This window comes from Cygnus olor, chromosome 1 (genome assembly GCF_009769625.2).
Source record: "Cygnus olor isolate bCygOlo1 chromosome 1, bCygOlo1.pri.v2, whole genome shotgun sequence".
NCBI classification, from domain to species: Eukaryota; Metazoa; Chordata; class Aves; order Anseriformes; family Anatidae; genus Cygnus; species Cygnus olor.
In genome coordinates, this window is record NC_049169.1 from 177399964 (window position 1) to 177416826 (window position 16863).

Consider the following 16863-nt stretch of genomic DNA (forward strand, 5'->3'; position numbering starts at 1 on the left):
TCTTCACTCTCATGACACATTTTGAGCAGCACATGCAATTATATACCTGAAAATGAAGGCAGAGTTTTGTTATTAATTATTCATTAGTTTCATTTGCAGCTGCCAGTAAAGCATATATCAGTAGTTTACTATATTCTTTCCTAGGATCAGAAAAATTTCCCCTTTCTTTGGGTTTTTCTTGGAGCAACAGAAGTACAAATTTTGATTTTTGCACAAATGTGGGACTTCACAAACTGAATTAGTCAGAAGTAAGGTAGTGTGGTTAATTCTTGTTGAAACAAAACCAATTGTTTTTTAAATTACAAATGTTATATACAGAATATTTAAAAATCTGCTGATATAGAAGAGGATGCCTCTCATTTTGTAGAGATTTAAATGCCCACAAATCCCATTTATTTTTGTCATTCTGATTTTTGTGGTGTAGAGTTGAATTCAAAATTTTTGGATCACTGAACATAAATTTACAACTTTTTAATTTTATAAAATGTGGCTCTGATTTTTTTAATTACAGGTCTTTAGGAAAATATATGACTGTGGAGTACTGTGGTGTGGTGATTGTAATACCGTGAATCATTTTCCTAATTGTTAATGGCTAATGTAGTAAAGATTGTTAGTGATTAATTTGGTCCTGTGTTGAAAACACAGTCAAGCTCTTTGATAACTAAAGGAAACCTTTATTGTGATATTATTTATGTTAATTGCAAATCTTTGTTGTACCCATTAAACCTTTGCTTTTATTATAGCTGCATACATCTGGAGGGAGGTTGTATTACTAAATTATACAACTGGCTGCATGGGGAGGTTGGAGATTTTTGTAAGCAGATGAGAGGTGATCCTGAAAATGAGTGAAATAAGATTGTGGGATGTGCGTTTTTTTGTTTCTCCTAAATTGCAGTAGGAAAGTAGTTAATATAATTGGCAATGATTATTGCTTATGCTTCAGATTTAATGTCCAGCTGAGATTAATTAGAGGAAAGTTTCTCCAAAGAGTGAGATCTTGGAGTACTGTCTTAATTGCAGAGAGAAAAGGTACTGATTGCTTTCTTAAGGTGTAGCCATATCCTGATGAATGTTTTCGAAAAAAAAACTTTACAAGACCTGGCTGTATGTAATAATGGAGACCCAAATTCAGTACCCTGGGAGGTCCCTTCCAGTTGTAAATTCCTGTAAGTGTTGTGACTTGTGTGTAGATGCAGGAAAGTGTTATTAGCAGATTAGCTAATGACTCAGTTGGCAGCTGGGCATCTTCTGCACATTTTAAAGGCTAAACAAAGCTAATTAAACATACTGGGCTCAAGTTTGGTGTCTGCAGTTTTGGAACTGGCTGCTTGACATGCTTAAATCTTAGCTCAGAATACATATTTGTGGCAAAACATGAAATTCAGGTTTATGCTTCATGAAGTGCTTATGTTTCTTGGGAAGATGTTTATGAATCTACTATTTTTCTAACATTTTGATACAAAAACACATTCTGTAGAGCCTGTACGGTTATTTAACTGCAGAGAGTTAATTTTAAGGGATTGACTTGCAAAATGGATTTAATTTTCAAGTCCTTGGTTTGATTTTAGGGATAGGAGTGTTCTAAGGTGTGAGCAGAAATAAGGAGAAATGGCTTGTGTAGGTTTAAAAATGGCATGGAATAATTATTTTAAAGTTTAGCAAGTAATAACTCAGGGTTTAGAGAGGTTTATATTCTTTCATTGGATTTTTAAAATTCCTGAAACGGAATTCAGTGTGATGTGTATGTTCTGAGTCTCCTAGTATCTGCAGTGTGTTTCTATGGGCATAGATTTCCTTCCACTTGGGAAATTTTTCCACTAAGTCAATGCCTGCTATGCATGAGGAGTACTGTTTCCTTTGGAACTGGTTTTCTATGGTTTTACTTCTTTCAAACCTTGACAAACACTCAAGCTATCTACTCCCATCCTGTGCGATAACTTTGGAAATCTCAAGGAGCAATCAATGCGAAACAGAAGGGCTGCATGGCTATAACAAATAGCTTTGAATATGCACTTGCACTTGCTTCGGGCTGAATTGCTGATTAAATCTATTTATATCACGTAAAAATAGCTTATCATAGGGTCTGGTCAGAAAATTGCAGGCAATCATGAAGTTGTGTGTGTTGTGCATGCTCTCCACTCCCTTTCAGCTGGGAATTGCTACCCCTCAGCTAGAACAGGACAGCTGACCGAACGTGTTGTTCTGGTTCGCTGTCATGTGAAGTAAAGTGAGATAAATCAAAACTTTCATCCACGGTGTTTCATCTGAGAGGGTTGCTTTTTAGAGAGCATTAATTCAATTGCTTTGTCATCGTTGGGCTGTATTCTGAGTTTATTACGTTAGGAATGTCTAAATGAAGGGTGCGATGTTCATAGCAATAATGCCTCTCATTTAAAGGAAATGGTAGGAACATTAAAGTGCTTTCTGCTTTTTCTGTATTTTTATTACTTGCATTGAAGTTAAGGACAATTGTACATCTGATAACAGATGGAAATATTTATGAACTTCAAGTCAGGTCTGATTAAGCCTTAAAAGGTCTAGAATAACTACAAATGATGTTTATATCACATTGTCTAGAAATTGTATTATAAGATTTGCATCCCAGTGTTGCAGTACAAATTGGAAATATTATGCATTGGAGACTATGTTGGAATATAATATCCAAATGCACTTGCTTTTTCTCATATCATTTCTGTGCTTCAAAGCTGAAGAAAATGGATTTCAAGATTCATGCAATTAGGAAGCTGTGTCGTGTCATTCCATCAGATTAAGTGGAGAATTTATGTAATCAGGTTGACGAATCCCACACATGCTGGCAAAAGCAGTGTACACATTTAAAATACACTGATTCGTGTTTTTTGAATTTCAAAAAACGGGCTGTATGTAGGCAGGATTTGGTTTGCAGCAGAATGCTTTGGATTGGCAAATAGGTTTTTGACTAGAAATATTTGCCTGGCAAAAATATCCCTAGCAGTTACTGTTCTCACACTTCCCGTAACATAATTATTCCTATTTGTAAGCTGAGTGCATGCTGAAGACCTTGGTTCAGTGAGGTACTTAAAGTCAGGCAAAACTTGCATCATCCTAGATCTACTTTAAAGGCATAATTCCCATGCTTGAATTAGACACACCTTTAAGTACCTTGCTCTATTAGGGTCCATGTGGAGATTGTTTTTCTGCTCAGTATAATCAGATTCTGGAACTAGAAATGACCTTGTGTAGATTGTTTTTTATCTTTTTTTCTTTGCATTGTGCTACCGTAAACCATTGCTTGCTTTAATCTTTGTGGTTTCGTAGCTATCCAAACACTTGAATTACGCTGTGGTAATCTTCACAGCCTCTTGACTGCTTTTTTGTTTTATATGTAAAATTAGCATTTTGCCAGCATTGGCATTGTTAAAAAAAATAGCTATGTAGAGTCTGGCTGCCCAGAGAATTAGTCTCAACTTAATAGAAATTTATACAATAGATGAAATGTAACATAAATAATAATAAAACCCAATAACTTTGATCTATATACTTAGCTATTTAGATATGTATTTATGTTGTCTACTGTGTTTTAATCTTTTTCAGACAAGTATAAAAGAAGGATTACTACTGAAGCAAACCAGTTCTTTTCAGAGGTGGAAAAAGCGTTATTTCAAGCTTCGAGGTCGTACCCTTTACTATGCTAAGGATTCAAAGGTAATTCTATAATACTAACATCTAGTGCCATGTACCTCAATTTTGCTTAATTTATAATTGTAATCATGATAATTTAATGATTTATTAGTGATTGTCTTACTAAAAACTACAGTATGTAAGATGTAGTATGCTTAATTAACTTTATCTAAGGAAGTCTGGTGCTATCTCTTGATTTTTCTATTTTTAAGTCAAGTTTATCTCAGTTCTTTTAACCCCTTGGACTATTCAGACAAATAATAAGTTTGTCTTAAATAGTTGTTTTTTTGGGGGGTGTTGGCTCATTGGATAATGCTCAGAAGTTATCTCACAAACTGAATTTCGTTAAAGCTCTTCTAGTCCCATGCCCATATTGCCCTAAAAGGGATGGAAATGGTTACACGAAATCAAGATGGGATGATTTTCTGCCAAAACTGATTTGTATGGGGAAAGGCTGTTTCCCATCAATTGAAACTTTTAGTGGGAAATTTGGGGGTGGGCAGAGGGGAATACTTCTTTACTTTCTGAAAGGCATTTCCTCCCTCCCCCTCAAGACTGGAAGAGAGAACACTTCGGCTTGTTGAGGCAGCTTGGACTGTGCTGTTTCATAGTGATGGGCATTACTTTTCTATATCCTGTAGTGTTGCAGCTACCGATGGGAGCTGTAGGTGAGGTGCTTCAGGTCCCCATCATCTTCTCTAGCTTGGGTTTCTTAATAAAACTATTACTGAGGCACAGAAACCTCTTTTTCTATGATTACATGACTGTAATTGCGTGGTACGTAGTTGTACGGCTGTGGTGAATCAAGGAAGATGTCTCTTCAGGGAGCCCAGCACTGAAGTACCTCTGTTATCACACTTTTCTACGCCTGTTGCTACCCTGAGCAGTTTATACGAAGTCTTAATAAACATGACAGACGAGAGCTGTGAGAATGGCAATGTAATCTGTGTCATAAAGATGAGAAAAGAAGGAGTAGTGAGTAGGCAGTTGCACAAATACTCTGCAGCACTGAATCCTTCCACAATCCCCAAACATTGATTGTATGCTGCGGCATACAACACACTTTTTTTTTTATTTCTCCTTTCCGTGGCATAGAGGAGAAAGAGCAAGGTATGGCTAAAATAAGGTGAGATGTTTTAGGTGGTCTTTCCTTTGCTTTGTGACCCATTGTGAGTTCAACCGGGCTGAAACCCTTCGCCAGAAGCTGGGGTGTTTAATGAAGATACGTATTTCTCTTATGGGAACATCAAACAAAGGAGTGGAAAGAGGAATCTCTTCAGTCTCTTGAGCTCCATTTTCTTTTCTTACAGATACCATATCATAGATTCCCTTTCATTAATTTAGAATTCCATACTAAAGCTCATTAATATATTTGTATGTTACTGTGTGTGAATCTCTTTCTTCTGATACCGCATTTATGGTACACAGTAGACACCCCAAAGCTGCATCTATTAAAAAAAATAAATAAAAACAAATCCTTAAAAGATTTAAAAGCAGCATGTATTTTTGGAACCACTGTTTTACACTCTCATCTGATTAGATAGCAAATAAGACTGTGTTTAGTGGTGGAATAGGAAGTTCTATCACCTCATCAGTGTTTTCTATTTTTTCACCCTCTCTTTTTTTCTGTTTTTATTTTCCAATTGGAGTGGACAGGAGGAAATGAAAGGACCAAATGTGAGCATACTTGAGAGCAGACTCAGGCTATATTTAATGTTTTTGTGTTCTTTTCCATTCACAGTCTCTAATATTTGATGAAGTTGACCTGTCAGATGCCAGTGTAGCTGAATCAAGCACAAAAAATGTCAACAACAGCTTCACGGTATGGAACCATTATAATACTGGTCTTAAAAGCTGTAGGGAGACTGTTACTAAGAAAATCAAGAATCCTCTGAATAAAGCCTCGTTTTTCTCTTTGGAAATAAAAAGTCCTCTATTTGAAAATTGCCAAATATATCACAGCAATATCACATCAGTTATTGATAATTTTGTTTCTGATTCTTGTTTTTGTTTTTTTTTGAGCAGAATTTAGAAGGTTAGGTAACATTTACTTCAAAAGATGCTGATATGAGGCATTAAAAATTTAGCAAGCTTTGGTATTAGTGCTTTCAGCTTGGTTTTATGTTGTAGTTTGTCTCTGAACTGACAGGCTGAATTGATTCAAATGTAATTGTGTTACTGTTCTAATTTCCTATAATCATATTCTTGGTTTTCTGTAATATTGAAGTGTATTTTATGGTTTTTACACTGCTGATCATATACCCACATTAGTAGTTTCTAAGTTCATATGAAGAACTGTCTTCACAGTCGTACCTTGATTCTGATAGTGGTATAAGAAATAAGGGTCTTCACAAATCCCTGTTTTTCTAAGTTCACAAGTGTGTTTTACACACAGGTCTTGCTATCTATCGTTCAATTGCATTGCTGGAACTAAGTGATAATTACTGTACTATTATTGTTCATCTCCTAGATAGTCCAATGCAAGCCTCCTAGAAGCTTTGTCAGGTCTCCCTTGTCCTGGTACTTCCCAGGCAGCTACCCAAGCTGTCAGAGCATGTCAAATATGTGCTCACATTGGCCTGGACGGCCAGGCGTGTTATGTCAATAACAGTTTCTTTACTGACTACTAATGAGATGAGAGACTAATTTGACTGAAGGTCTCTGATGAGGGGTGACTGTGTGATGTACTAGCTCGCCTTTGGAAAAGGTCCTTTCTGTTGCTGGGGAGCTCTGTTTCTGTCTGTCTCCTAGCCAGAATTAAAGCTGTCATGTGGGCATCAGGATAGCTAAGGAATAATGAGGCATACAAAGATCATGGGCTGAGGATCCTGGTAGTTACGACTGTCACTTCTTATCCAAGAAGCAATATAGGACTCAGCATCCCCTGAACACTTCTACACTTCCCTTGCTGTAGTTTCTATTATGGGGAAAAAGAAAATTAAGAAGACTCTGGCTTAAAGTTGCTGATTGCTGAGTCAGGAAAGAAGACATTCATCTTGGTGAAAATTTTTTTGGGGGGAGAAAGGTGATACGGTTTTGGTATTTTTATTTTTTACTTTTTTTTTTCCCTCACAATTTCTTAAAACATTTGGTGTTTTGGGTTCATGTGGAATCCTGTAAGCACACCCACTGTTCACCAAAGACATGTTTTGTAATTAGTATCAAGATTCCTGGGGAAGACAGTAGTGAAAAAGAAGCTTAGAGGACTACAGCTTTAGCAGCTTTGGAGACACTTTATTTTCATGTCCTGGGTAATTTAGAACAAACAGTGCTTTCTCTAAGGAGTCCTAAATTCATTTTTGAAAAATTATTTGGGTTTAGAGGTCTCCTGGGCTGAAGTACCATCTGATTTGACTGTAAAATATGGTAATAGTCATCATCTCGCTTAATCTTTTGGCTTCTTCCTTTGTGTTTTCCTAACTCAGTCTCCCAGCAACACAACTCAGTAAAGACAGACATCTCTGGCCTTGCTTGCACTGGTTTTGAGGGGGTGGTGGCATTAGCTTCCCAGCAGTACTCCTTATACATAAAACAAAATGCTTTTATTTTTTTCTCCCATCTTTAAGAAAGGCCAGATTATCTTTTTAAAATTCCATTTTTTTTCTATATGTTGCAAGTGGTCTGTTAGCATTCTCTTTGTTAAAAAGGCAAAAATAAAATCCTTGAGTCTTGCCTCCTGTAATTAATGTGCTCTTCCTCCTCCTGTTTCTTTGTCGCCCACATAGAGAGTATTTTTAACACAAATGTCCGTAGATGGAATGTCCACCAAGTGACCATATTTCTAGAAAAACACATTTTTAAAAAGTTTCATTAAACCGAATTTATTTTTTTTACAAATCATTTTGTCATTTCACTTTAATTCCTCCCTGCCCCCTCCACTCCCCCCATTTATCACCCCTCAGCTTGTGGAAGCTACTGTTTTGCCTTCTTTTGCCCCTTCTAGTTTGTCTGTTTGGAGACAGAGGTGTGCATGTCAAGATTTTCCATGCTGTTTTTTGGATAAAGCTCGAGTCCTAAAATTAGACATAACACACACATTTAAGGTTGAGTTTATTTGTAATGCACATGCCTGTAGAATATTTTATGTAACTAAATATCAGTGTTTATTCACCGGAATTACTTTTTCTTTCTTACTACAAACAAATAGAGGCTAAGGAGAAAGTTGAGATAAATAAATATCTGCTAATTAAAATGAGGAGCTGCTAAATTTAAAACAGCTTATCTTCATTTTTTTCTTTATTGCTTTATTCTTTATTACTTTTCAATGAAAAGCAATCTCATTTCTAGCAAATAATTCCTAGTGAACAAGCTTGTGCTAGGGCAGCTTCTCATGGGTTATAGACATTTCATATTACTGGAATGCATAGACCACTGTCTTACTAATAGAGGAAATAGAGCAAACGGTGTCCCTTGACTTCAGAAGGCTTTAAATTCTACTCTGAAGGCCAAATTCTTCTCACTTGTGTGTTGCGTGTGGGTTTCCTAAGTCTGTGGGAAGAGAGAAACCCAGTTCAACAAGTCAATTGAGCCCATCAAAGATCTGCATTGCCCTATCCATTAGCCACATCAGGAGCCTACCTAGGGCTTCTGTTCTCCATGTGAATACAGTTTTGTGGGTGGGTGGCATTGAGTCCTTGTGATGTTTTTGAGTACTCTACTGAATGTTTTTTCCACTTTGCTTCTGCCTCCATGGATTGTTTATTTTCCTCTGCAGTTCCTGAGGAGCATAGCTGCACAGCGTGCCACCTCTTTGGGGACACGATTAGGATGAATCGGTCTCCCATGTTATTGTACAAAAGCAGATGGGACAATGACCAATTTTGTCAAGAGCTTTAATCCTCATGCATTTTCGTTTGCAGGGATAGAAGATGACTTGTTAATATCTCAAGCACCTTTAGAAAAATATCCTTATTGTTACCTTAACAAGGCTGAGGCTGAATGAGACTGAATATAGATGATCTCCAGCATGCAAGCATGGGGATCTTAGGCACGTGCACTGTTGGTGGTGTGCTTTTGTTTTGGAAGCTATAAGGAATGGGATTTTTAAACACTAAGATGTTTCTTGAACAGGCATATTCAATTAATGAAGTTCTTTAGGGCAAGGAAAGCGATTATGAATTGTCATTTGAAAAGAGATTTTGACAGGCTAGCTTTTGGCTTAAGCCTCTGTCCTGCTTTTGATAATTAAGAACTTTTAATGCACATCAACAAGAAACAAGCAGTAGATGTTAACCATGCTGCCTTTCAACTGTTGATACACGTGTATGGGGAAAATGTCCTGGGTTATGCACAGGCACCCTGTGGCTGCACCTGTATTTAGTCCATCCAAATTGGTGTTGAAAATACATAATTCAGATATGCTCTTCTCTGATAAATATGAAGAGAGAGAGTAATTTCAAGGTAGGATTTCTGGCTTTGAGGTATTATTTTGTATAGCTGTCGTTAGACATTTAGTTTAGGTTAGGCCAACTTCTAGTCCATTTAAGACTTTACAAAAAGCCATGGACGCTCAATTTCTTACTTATATCTTCTTTCTTTCATACTTTTTTATATTCAGAAAAGGGAAAATTCTGACTAGATAAAATCTTATCTAATTGTGTCTGAGAGTAACAGAAGAAACAATTTCACTATTGTTCTGGAAGGTGTCCTGTAGGAACATGGGAACTAGTGTACTCAATGGTACTCAGGATAGAGATTCAGATTGCCCTAACTTCAGTTTGGGATTCAGTGATGGGTTTAGAGACCCCTAAATATAGGTATCTAGGATAAGATTGATATCTATTTAAAGTAGATTCCTGCATTTACTCTATTCATTATAGACTCCACTGATGATTAACTAAATCTTCTGTAGCTGTGATAGGAGCTTTGTCATCCAGACAACCAAAAATGTAGACTCTGACTTTCAGCCTTCCGAATCTAATCTTTTTTGTTGAATATGCAGCTTCTGAGAATGGTCATCTTGAGAGGGCAGGAGCTGCAGTGGGCAGATCTGCTGTCCTGGAAAGCCTGCTGCAGTTCTTAGTAATTGGAAACTGGCTGGAAATGAGACTTTGTATTCCAGCCAATAACATTGATTACTGTGACTCTGGATATGCTTGCAGAAATGTCTAATATCATTTTTTTTGCTGATTTTTTGATTTTAGTGATGCTATACATCATATGGGAGTCCATTTATTCTGTGGAAAAATATTTCCTTAGATAGGAAGTGGGGTTTTAAGAATTCTCACCTAGTACGATGAGGGAAAGGCAGCAGAAACCCATAAACTGTTCTTTATTTTATCTTTGTTATTGCCTCCTTTTCATTTGTCTGTTTTCTGATGTAAATATTCTTTGTAAACATTCTTCTGTACTCTTATCCATTCTTGTTGTTCTTTGAGCTCTTTTTCTGCAGTATTATCATGGAAGTGGACCGGTTTTACACTAAGGTTTCCAAGTGAACACAAGTCAAAGACATTTCGGTTTGAGAATATTTTCTAAGTTACAGCCTTTAGCATTCTTTGTGGATTCCATGTTTTGCCTGTTTTCTTCAGCAGCCACACATTATGCATTTTTTATCCTGTGTGACAAAACCAAGGTCCTTTTCCTGTTAATTTGGTGCTGTCTGTGATTCATAAATACTTATTTTTCTGTTTCCGTGTATTGTTGTTTGTTTTTTTTCCCCTCTGGTATGTGTGTCTCAGTTTTTAATGATTTTTTTTTAAGCCACTGTACTGTCTGTTTAATACCTTGCTTGGCTGTATGCATTGTAATAATTATTATTACAGATAATTTTTTGTCTGTAAACATTTCCATATCACCACACTACTTTACACTCCTTTTCTACTGTAAGAATTTCATCACAAAATTTTGTGACAAAATAATAAGGTGTTTATTATCTATTATTTTTTTTGCCATGTTAAAAATACCTATTACTCCTTTTTATCTTTAAACATCTCTCAATTAGCTTGTCATCTCATCTCATGATTGGGTCATGAAAATAATTAGTCTTCTTGGTTCAATGACTGAACTGAAAACCATTATAGGTCAACCTGATGTTTGAACTTTTTTGAGCAGAAATAATTTATTTCAACTTAAAGGCAATAAGTTTTGTTTCAAAACATTTTTCCCTATTTAAAAAAGGGGAAAAAAAAACAAACACATATGGTATTTCATTAAAGTTAGAACCTGAACACAATTTTGTCCCAAAAAGTTGAAGATTTTTTCCCCCAATTCCACTTGTTTTGGTCAGATTTATCAATTCATTTTGACTTGAAAGCAGAGGGTTCTATATAACAAGTTTTTAAAGAAAATATATTTATCCAGCTGGCTGTGATTCCCTTGATTTGCTGTACATATGGGTAGACTTTGAAAAGCTAAACATGTATATTTGCTGATTATATTTTCTTTCACCAATTAGTTTGAGATAGTTAGCTCCTTTTTATAGATTTGTGAGACCATATACTCCATTGCAGCAACTGCACTGCTTAAAGTGTTTCCTATCTATGTTTTTGGCTGTAGTGGATCTTACATCTTAGCTATGGATTTGAAGTTTACCAGTATATAATTTGTGCGGAACCAGTTTAAAGCACAAAACAGTTCTGCTTGTCTTTGAATCCTCCTGTACACTTACTGGTTTTAATGGGAGATTGCCCAGTTGTGCTAAAAATTCATGCCATTCAGCAGAATTTCAAGTTGAAAATTACAATTAGACCTGAAGGCACATTGCTTTTTAGCAGTTTATTTCAGCACTGCTTCTTCTGATGTCACTTAGTTCTGTGCTCATTGTTGAGATTAGCTGCTTCTAATTGATTTTAGAAAATTAAATTTTAATATTAACTATGGGCTTTTAAAACAGAATGTGTTGCCAGACCTTTGCAGTGTGTCGGGGTAGATGGTGTGAATTTCTTAGAGACTTGGACACACTTTGCTTCCTTTCTTGCCACCCAGATTTTTTTCTGAGTTCCAGCTGAGGCTTTTCTTCAGGGGCTATGGGAACTTCAGGGAATTCTTCAGGGAATAGGAGAAATACTTAACTTTCCCCAAGCCACATCAAGAGGAAATGAGAACAGCATTTTCCCAGAGGAGTTTTAAACATTTCATCTTTTCTTTAGGTTTGAACACTGTAGACTTCTGTCTTTTTGGAAATCAGAGATAGAGTCTCAAAGCTGGGAATAATTATCCTGATACTATTTTTTTCCTATTTGGATAATCTAACACCAATTCAATTTTAGTATTGACAATTATTGAAAATGACTAGCCCAAAGTTCAGGTTCTTTAGCTTTATTTATAAAGTGCTGAAGTGCTTACGGATGCCAGTGGATTTCTCTGATGCTGTCCTGCCTGCTTACAAAATCCAATTTGCTGCAGTTTACTCTCAATGAACATAGGAGATGTTGACCTCGGTCATTTTTTTCTTTAGGCAGTTTCTGCTGGCCTAAAAGGTGTGTTGAGCTTCCCTGGGCTTTCTGCTGTTTCTCCTTTACTTTCCTTCTTTTTTCTGTAGTTTGGTGAAATCAACTTGCTGCTCCTGTTTTGGGACACTCCTGGGTCTGACCGACTTTGGCTTCTTCCAGACTTCGGGTGGTTTCCCCTGGTTTCAGCTACTGTGAAGCAAAATTTTTTCTTGAGGTGCTTACTGCTCCACAGCCTGCCCAGAAAGTACAGTTGCTTCACAGCCTTATAATCATAGGATCACAGAATTGTTTGGGTTGGTAGGGACCTTTAAGATCATCCAGTCCAGCTCCCCTGCCATGAGCAGGGACATCTTTCACTAGATCAGGTTGTTTAAAGCCACGTCCAACCTGACTTTGAACACTTCCGATGATGGGACTTGTTTTTCCCACTGGCATCCCACAGGTGTTGGCATTGCCTGTTTCAGACAGACCTTGTTTTCTGTCATACAGCTGAGATTTAGAGTAGCTGTCCTCACTGTTTTGTAGAGTGACAGATGAAACAATTCAATATCATTGCCTTGTTCTCAGCCTGGGAGATTAATGACATGGTATTATGAAATTATCTGCATGAAGGAAAAAAATAAAGAACAGTAAAGTGCTATATACTGTGTGTGGTGCTATCCTTAGGTTTCCTCTCAGCATACTTTACATCAGATTTATCCTTTAGTTGTGTAATAATTTCCTGGGTTTGGATACACTTAAATTTCCTTTGAGTTCAAGTTCAGTATGAACATGGCTCTACCCAGCACATACTGGGGATGGTGGGAGTTCAGATGCATTTGTAGATGTCTTTACTTAAAGTGTCTTATCTGTGAGCTGAATACCACTCCCAGAAACATTGCTTTTCAAATTCTGGCTTTGGTTTTCTCACAAGGGGCAGTGCATGCCACAGTTTCAAGGTCCAGGGATGGCATATCCAGACGTTGCCCATGTGCCTATTTGCAGTCATGTACAAGGTGGACAGAGGTCCTGGAGTAACATCCTTGAAGTTATCAGGTCCTCTCGATATCTTAGGAAGGTGCAGTATGGCTGGAAACAGATCGAGTTCCTCTCCTAGCCTCACCAATGTGACTCAGCTTTGAATGGGTAGCTAACTATTTGGATGTATTTAGCTTTTCCCTAGTTGTGAGCTATCTGCTGCTTCATACAGATACTGATTAGCCTCTAAATGGTGTCGGCTTTTTGCTACTCCTAGCCGGAGCAATACCCAAACCACAGAAACAAAGGGAAAGTGCTTTTTATTCCATTTTGTTCAATTTTCTTGTCCATTTTTTTTTCTATATACAGGCAGCTTAGAAACAAAACAAAACTGAAATAGCAAATTAATTATGCTGGAAAAAAAAAAAAGGAGAGACAAAAGCAATTAGTTTGCAGTTGTGATGCACTTAGGTTTTTTCCTCCATTTAGCGTTTGCCCATTTTCCCCTGCCCTCTGACAGTGACAAGAAAAGGTAATGACGCTGAGAGCTCTTTGGGTAGCTTTGGGTGTGGCTTTCAAGTTTTAAGCTCCTTATCTCTGAATGATGCACTGTCTCCCTTTCCCTAGAGTGTCTGGAGACACTGAAGCTTTAAGTTTCATTATGAAAAAGCAATAAAGCCTTTCAGCTGTGAGGCTAAAATCCGTAGATAAATCACTTGGGATTGAGCTATTACAAGAAAGCTGAACAGCTTTCAGAAGAGGAAAAAAATGGGATCGTTCAAATGTGAATGTTCTGGGCTATATTGTATATTTTGGTTCTGGTTACATTTACCTGGAGCTTTCCGCAGTTTTGAGCTTAAGCAGAAAGTTTTAAAAAATAAGTCACAGAAAATGCAAGTTTCTTTTTCTTCCTTTAGTTTTCAAAGAGTTTATTTAATTGGTGAAACACAATAGGTAGACTTGCATATAAGTAAATAAATAAAACAAATCTTTTACTTACTGCTCTGAACTCATAGCATGGCACCAATGGAACCACTGGGATATTTGGAGTACAAGCACTGTTCTATGAATTAGCAAAAGAGGATTGCCAGATTACATTCTTCCTGCAGTTTTGAGCTTTGCTGTTCTCTGTTGTTTCTTTCTGTTCTTGCTTTAAAAGTAGTTGAAATACCTGGATAAACCTTAAAAAGTATCCCTCAGTGCAGTTCCTGTATACAAAACAATTTTATAAACAGTGCTGTTGGCGTAAGCTTTGAATAAATTTCCTGCTTCAAGTGAGCAAGGATCCTTAACTTCAAGCAGCTGGATTATGTTTAAACAGGAATCTGTTGTTACAGAAGAAAACAGTCAGCTGCTGTTCTATTTTATCTAACTTTACACCTAACGCCATTAAATATATAACTAAATGTCTTCCTTGAAGCACTGAAGCCGTCCCATCTGCTAGACATGTAATGAGCTTGTGAGGCAGGCACTAAGAGCACAGCCCTGCGAAGTGACTTAACAACATTTTATGTAAAAAGTTCAAAGAACTTGCAGGCCTTGAACTATATATAGCAGTTTCCAGTTTACGTTTACAAGAATGGTTGGTTGTTTTTACTATATTTAAGTACTGATTTAAGATAAATTTCTGATTCTTCAGTCCAAATTGATGACGCTTTCCTACGCTGGTTCTTGTAAATGTCTTGCTATAAGCTTATACTTCTGAAGGAATGATATTTTTATTTTTACAGTTGGTTGATGTTGGATACATGAGGTCAAAACAGAGAAACTGTTGGTTTCTGACAAACTCATCTTTGCTGGTTACTTTGTGCATCTGTTTTATTGTTCCCAACAGGACATGTTGTAGCTGGATTTCTTGATTTACCTGGATTCTGTTTTCACAGAATGACAGCAGAGCTGAGGTTGGAAGGAAGTCACCTGGGCCAACCCTGCTACTCAAGCAGGGCCATCTAGAACTGGCTGTCCAGGACAGCGTACAAGTGGCTTTTGAATATTTTCAAAGAGGGAGACTCCTCAACCTCTCTGAGCAACCTGGACCCGTGCTCATGCACCTGCAGAGTAAAAAACAGAAGTGTTTGCTGATGTTCAGATGGAGCCTTTTGTGTTTCAGTTTGTGCCTGCCACATCTTATCCTGTCATGGGGCACCACTGAAAAAAGCCTGGCTCCATCTTCTCTGCACCCTCATTCAGACATTGATAAGATCCCCCCCAAGCCTCCTCTTCTCTAGGCTGAGCACTCCCAGCTCTCTCAGCCTCTCCTCATAGGAGAGGTCCTCCAGCCCTTTGATCATCTTGGTGGCCCTTTGTTGGATTCTCTACAGCATGTTTGTGTCTCTCTTGTACTGGAGTACCCAGGACTGGACCCAGTACTCCAGGTGTGGCCTCACCAGTGCTGAGTAGATGGGAAGGATCACCTCCCTGCTGGCAATAGTTTGTCTGACACAGTCCAGGATACTGCTGGACACCTTTGCCACAAGGATATGTCATTGACTCCTGTTTCTTTTCTGCAAAGCTCTTTTACAAATGGACTGCCCGCAGCATTTGCTGATGCCTGGGATTATTTCTCCCAAGGTACAGAACAATGCGCTTCTTGTCCATGAGGTTCCTGTCAGCCCATTTCTCTTCCCCCTTCGAGGTGCCTCTGGATAGCAGCTCTACCTTTGGCTGTATGCACCACTCCCCCCGGTTTTGTGTCATCTGCAGACTTGCTGACGGTACGCTGCCCCATGGTCTAGATCATGAATGAAGATGGTGAACAGGACTGGACCTGACTATTGACCCCTGGGGTGCACTGCTAGTTACTGGCCTCCAATTAAACTTTGTGACATAGACCACAACTCTCTCTGGGAGCTAGTTTTCAGTCTACCTTATTGTGCCCTCATCCAGCCCATACTGCATCAATTTTTATATGAGGAGCTTATGGGATAGTGCTGAAAGCCTTACTGAAGTTAAGTAATATCCACCTCTTTCCCTTCATCCACCTTAGACAGTCATTTCATCATAGAAGGTTATCAGGTTGGTCAAGCATGACTTCCTGTTGGTGAATACATGCTGAAGGTGACTCCGTGTCATCTTCTTGTCCTTCATATTCTGGGAGATGCTCCTTCATTTTTGCTAGGAATGTGGTCAAACAAAGACACCTAAGTTGCCTGGCCTGGATTCGAGTGCAAAGTGAAATCAGTGCAGACCTTGTACGTGGGTCCTGCCTTTTAGTTCAGCCCATTTGTCCTGGTGTGCTGGTGTGGGATATGCATCATGGGACCTTTCCTTCCCTCTCCTAAGAATCAAAATTCTTACCATGGGGGCCAAAAACACACATTGTTTTGTTACTTGTGAGACTGGCAACAGTGAAATAGGAGAATGCCAGCAAAAAGAGGGAAGCAACATTTTAGTGGAGTAGACAGAACTAATTGGTCTGATAATAAATTCTGTATTGTTCTCAGGCAAATACAATAGCCATTTATTACTCACCTTGCTTTTAAGTTCTCAACTCCCTCTGTGTGGTAATTTATACTTTTGTCTGGCTTGTCTTGAAAAATAACACTGACGATTCACTGTAAAGCACTAGTTACATGTTTGGTAGTGATAGCTCTGTATAATTTATTTAGTATTCTTAACACAAAAAAATAAAAGTACCCAACTGTTAATCTTTGTGATTTTTGCAGACAGGTTCAGGTAGATTCATATGCATCAATGACCCAAGCAGCCTACACCCATGTCTATGACAAAGATGCATTCATCCATCCTCCAAGGTCCTTGTGAATGTGGTGGGGTCCTCATTTCCATGAGGACAAGAAAATGAAGGGGCAAACAGATAGCAAGGGAGGACTGCTATCCTGCCACAGTATTATTT

At 37.9% G+C, this 16863-nt stretch overlaps 1 protein-coding gene across 11 annotated transcripts in view; it reads left to right on the forward strand.

Annotated features, from left to right (window-relative positions):
- The window catches only part of DGKH (diacylglycerol kinase eta), a 193421-nt gene that overhangs the window by 101411 nt on the left and 75147 nt on the right, over positions 1 to 16863 (forward strand). For 7 of the 11 annotated variants that reach the window (XM_040541214.1, XM_040541225.1, XM_040541288.1 and 4 more), the window contains 2 exons: positions 3574 to 3684; positions 5402 to 5482. In XM_040541214.1, coding sequence (XP_040397148.1) covers positions 3574 to 3684; positions 5402 to 5482 — 192 coding nt within the window. Of the gene's footprint in view, positions 1 to 3573; positions 3685 to 5401; positions 5483 to 16863 lie in introns of those variants that run through there. The other 4 variants (XM_040541250.1, XM_040541258.1, XM_040541281.1 and 1 more) reach the window with 2 other exon arrangements.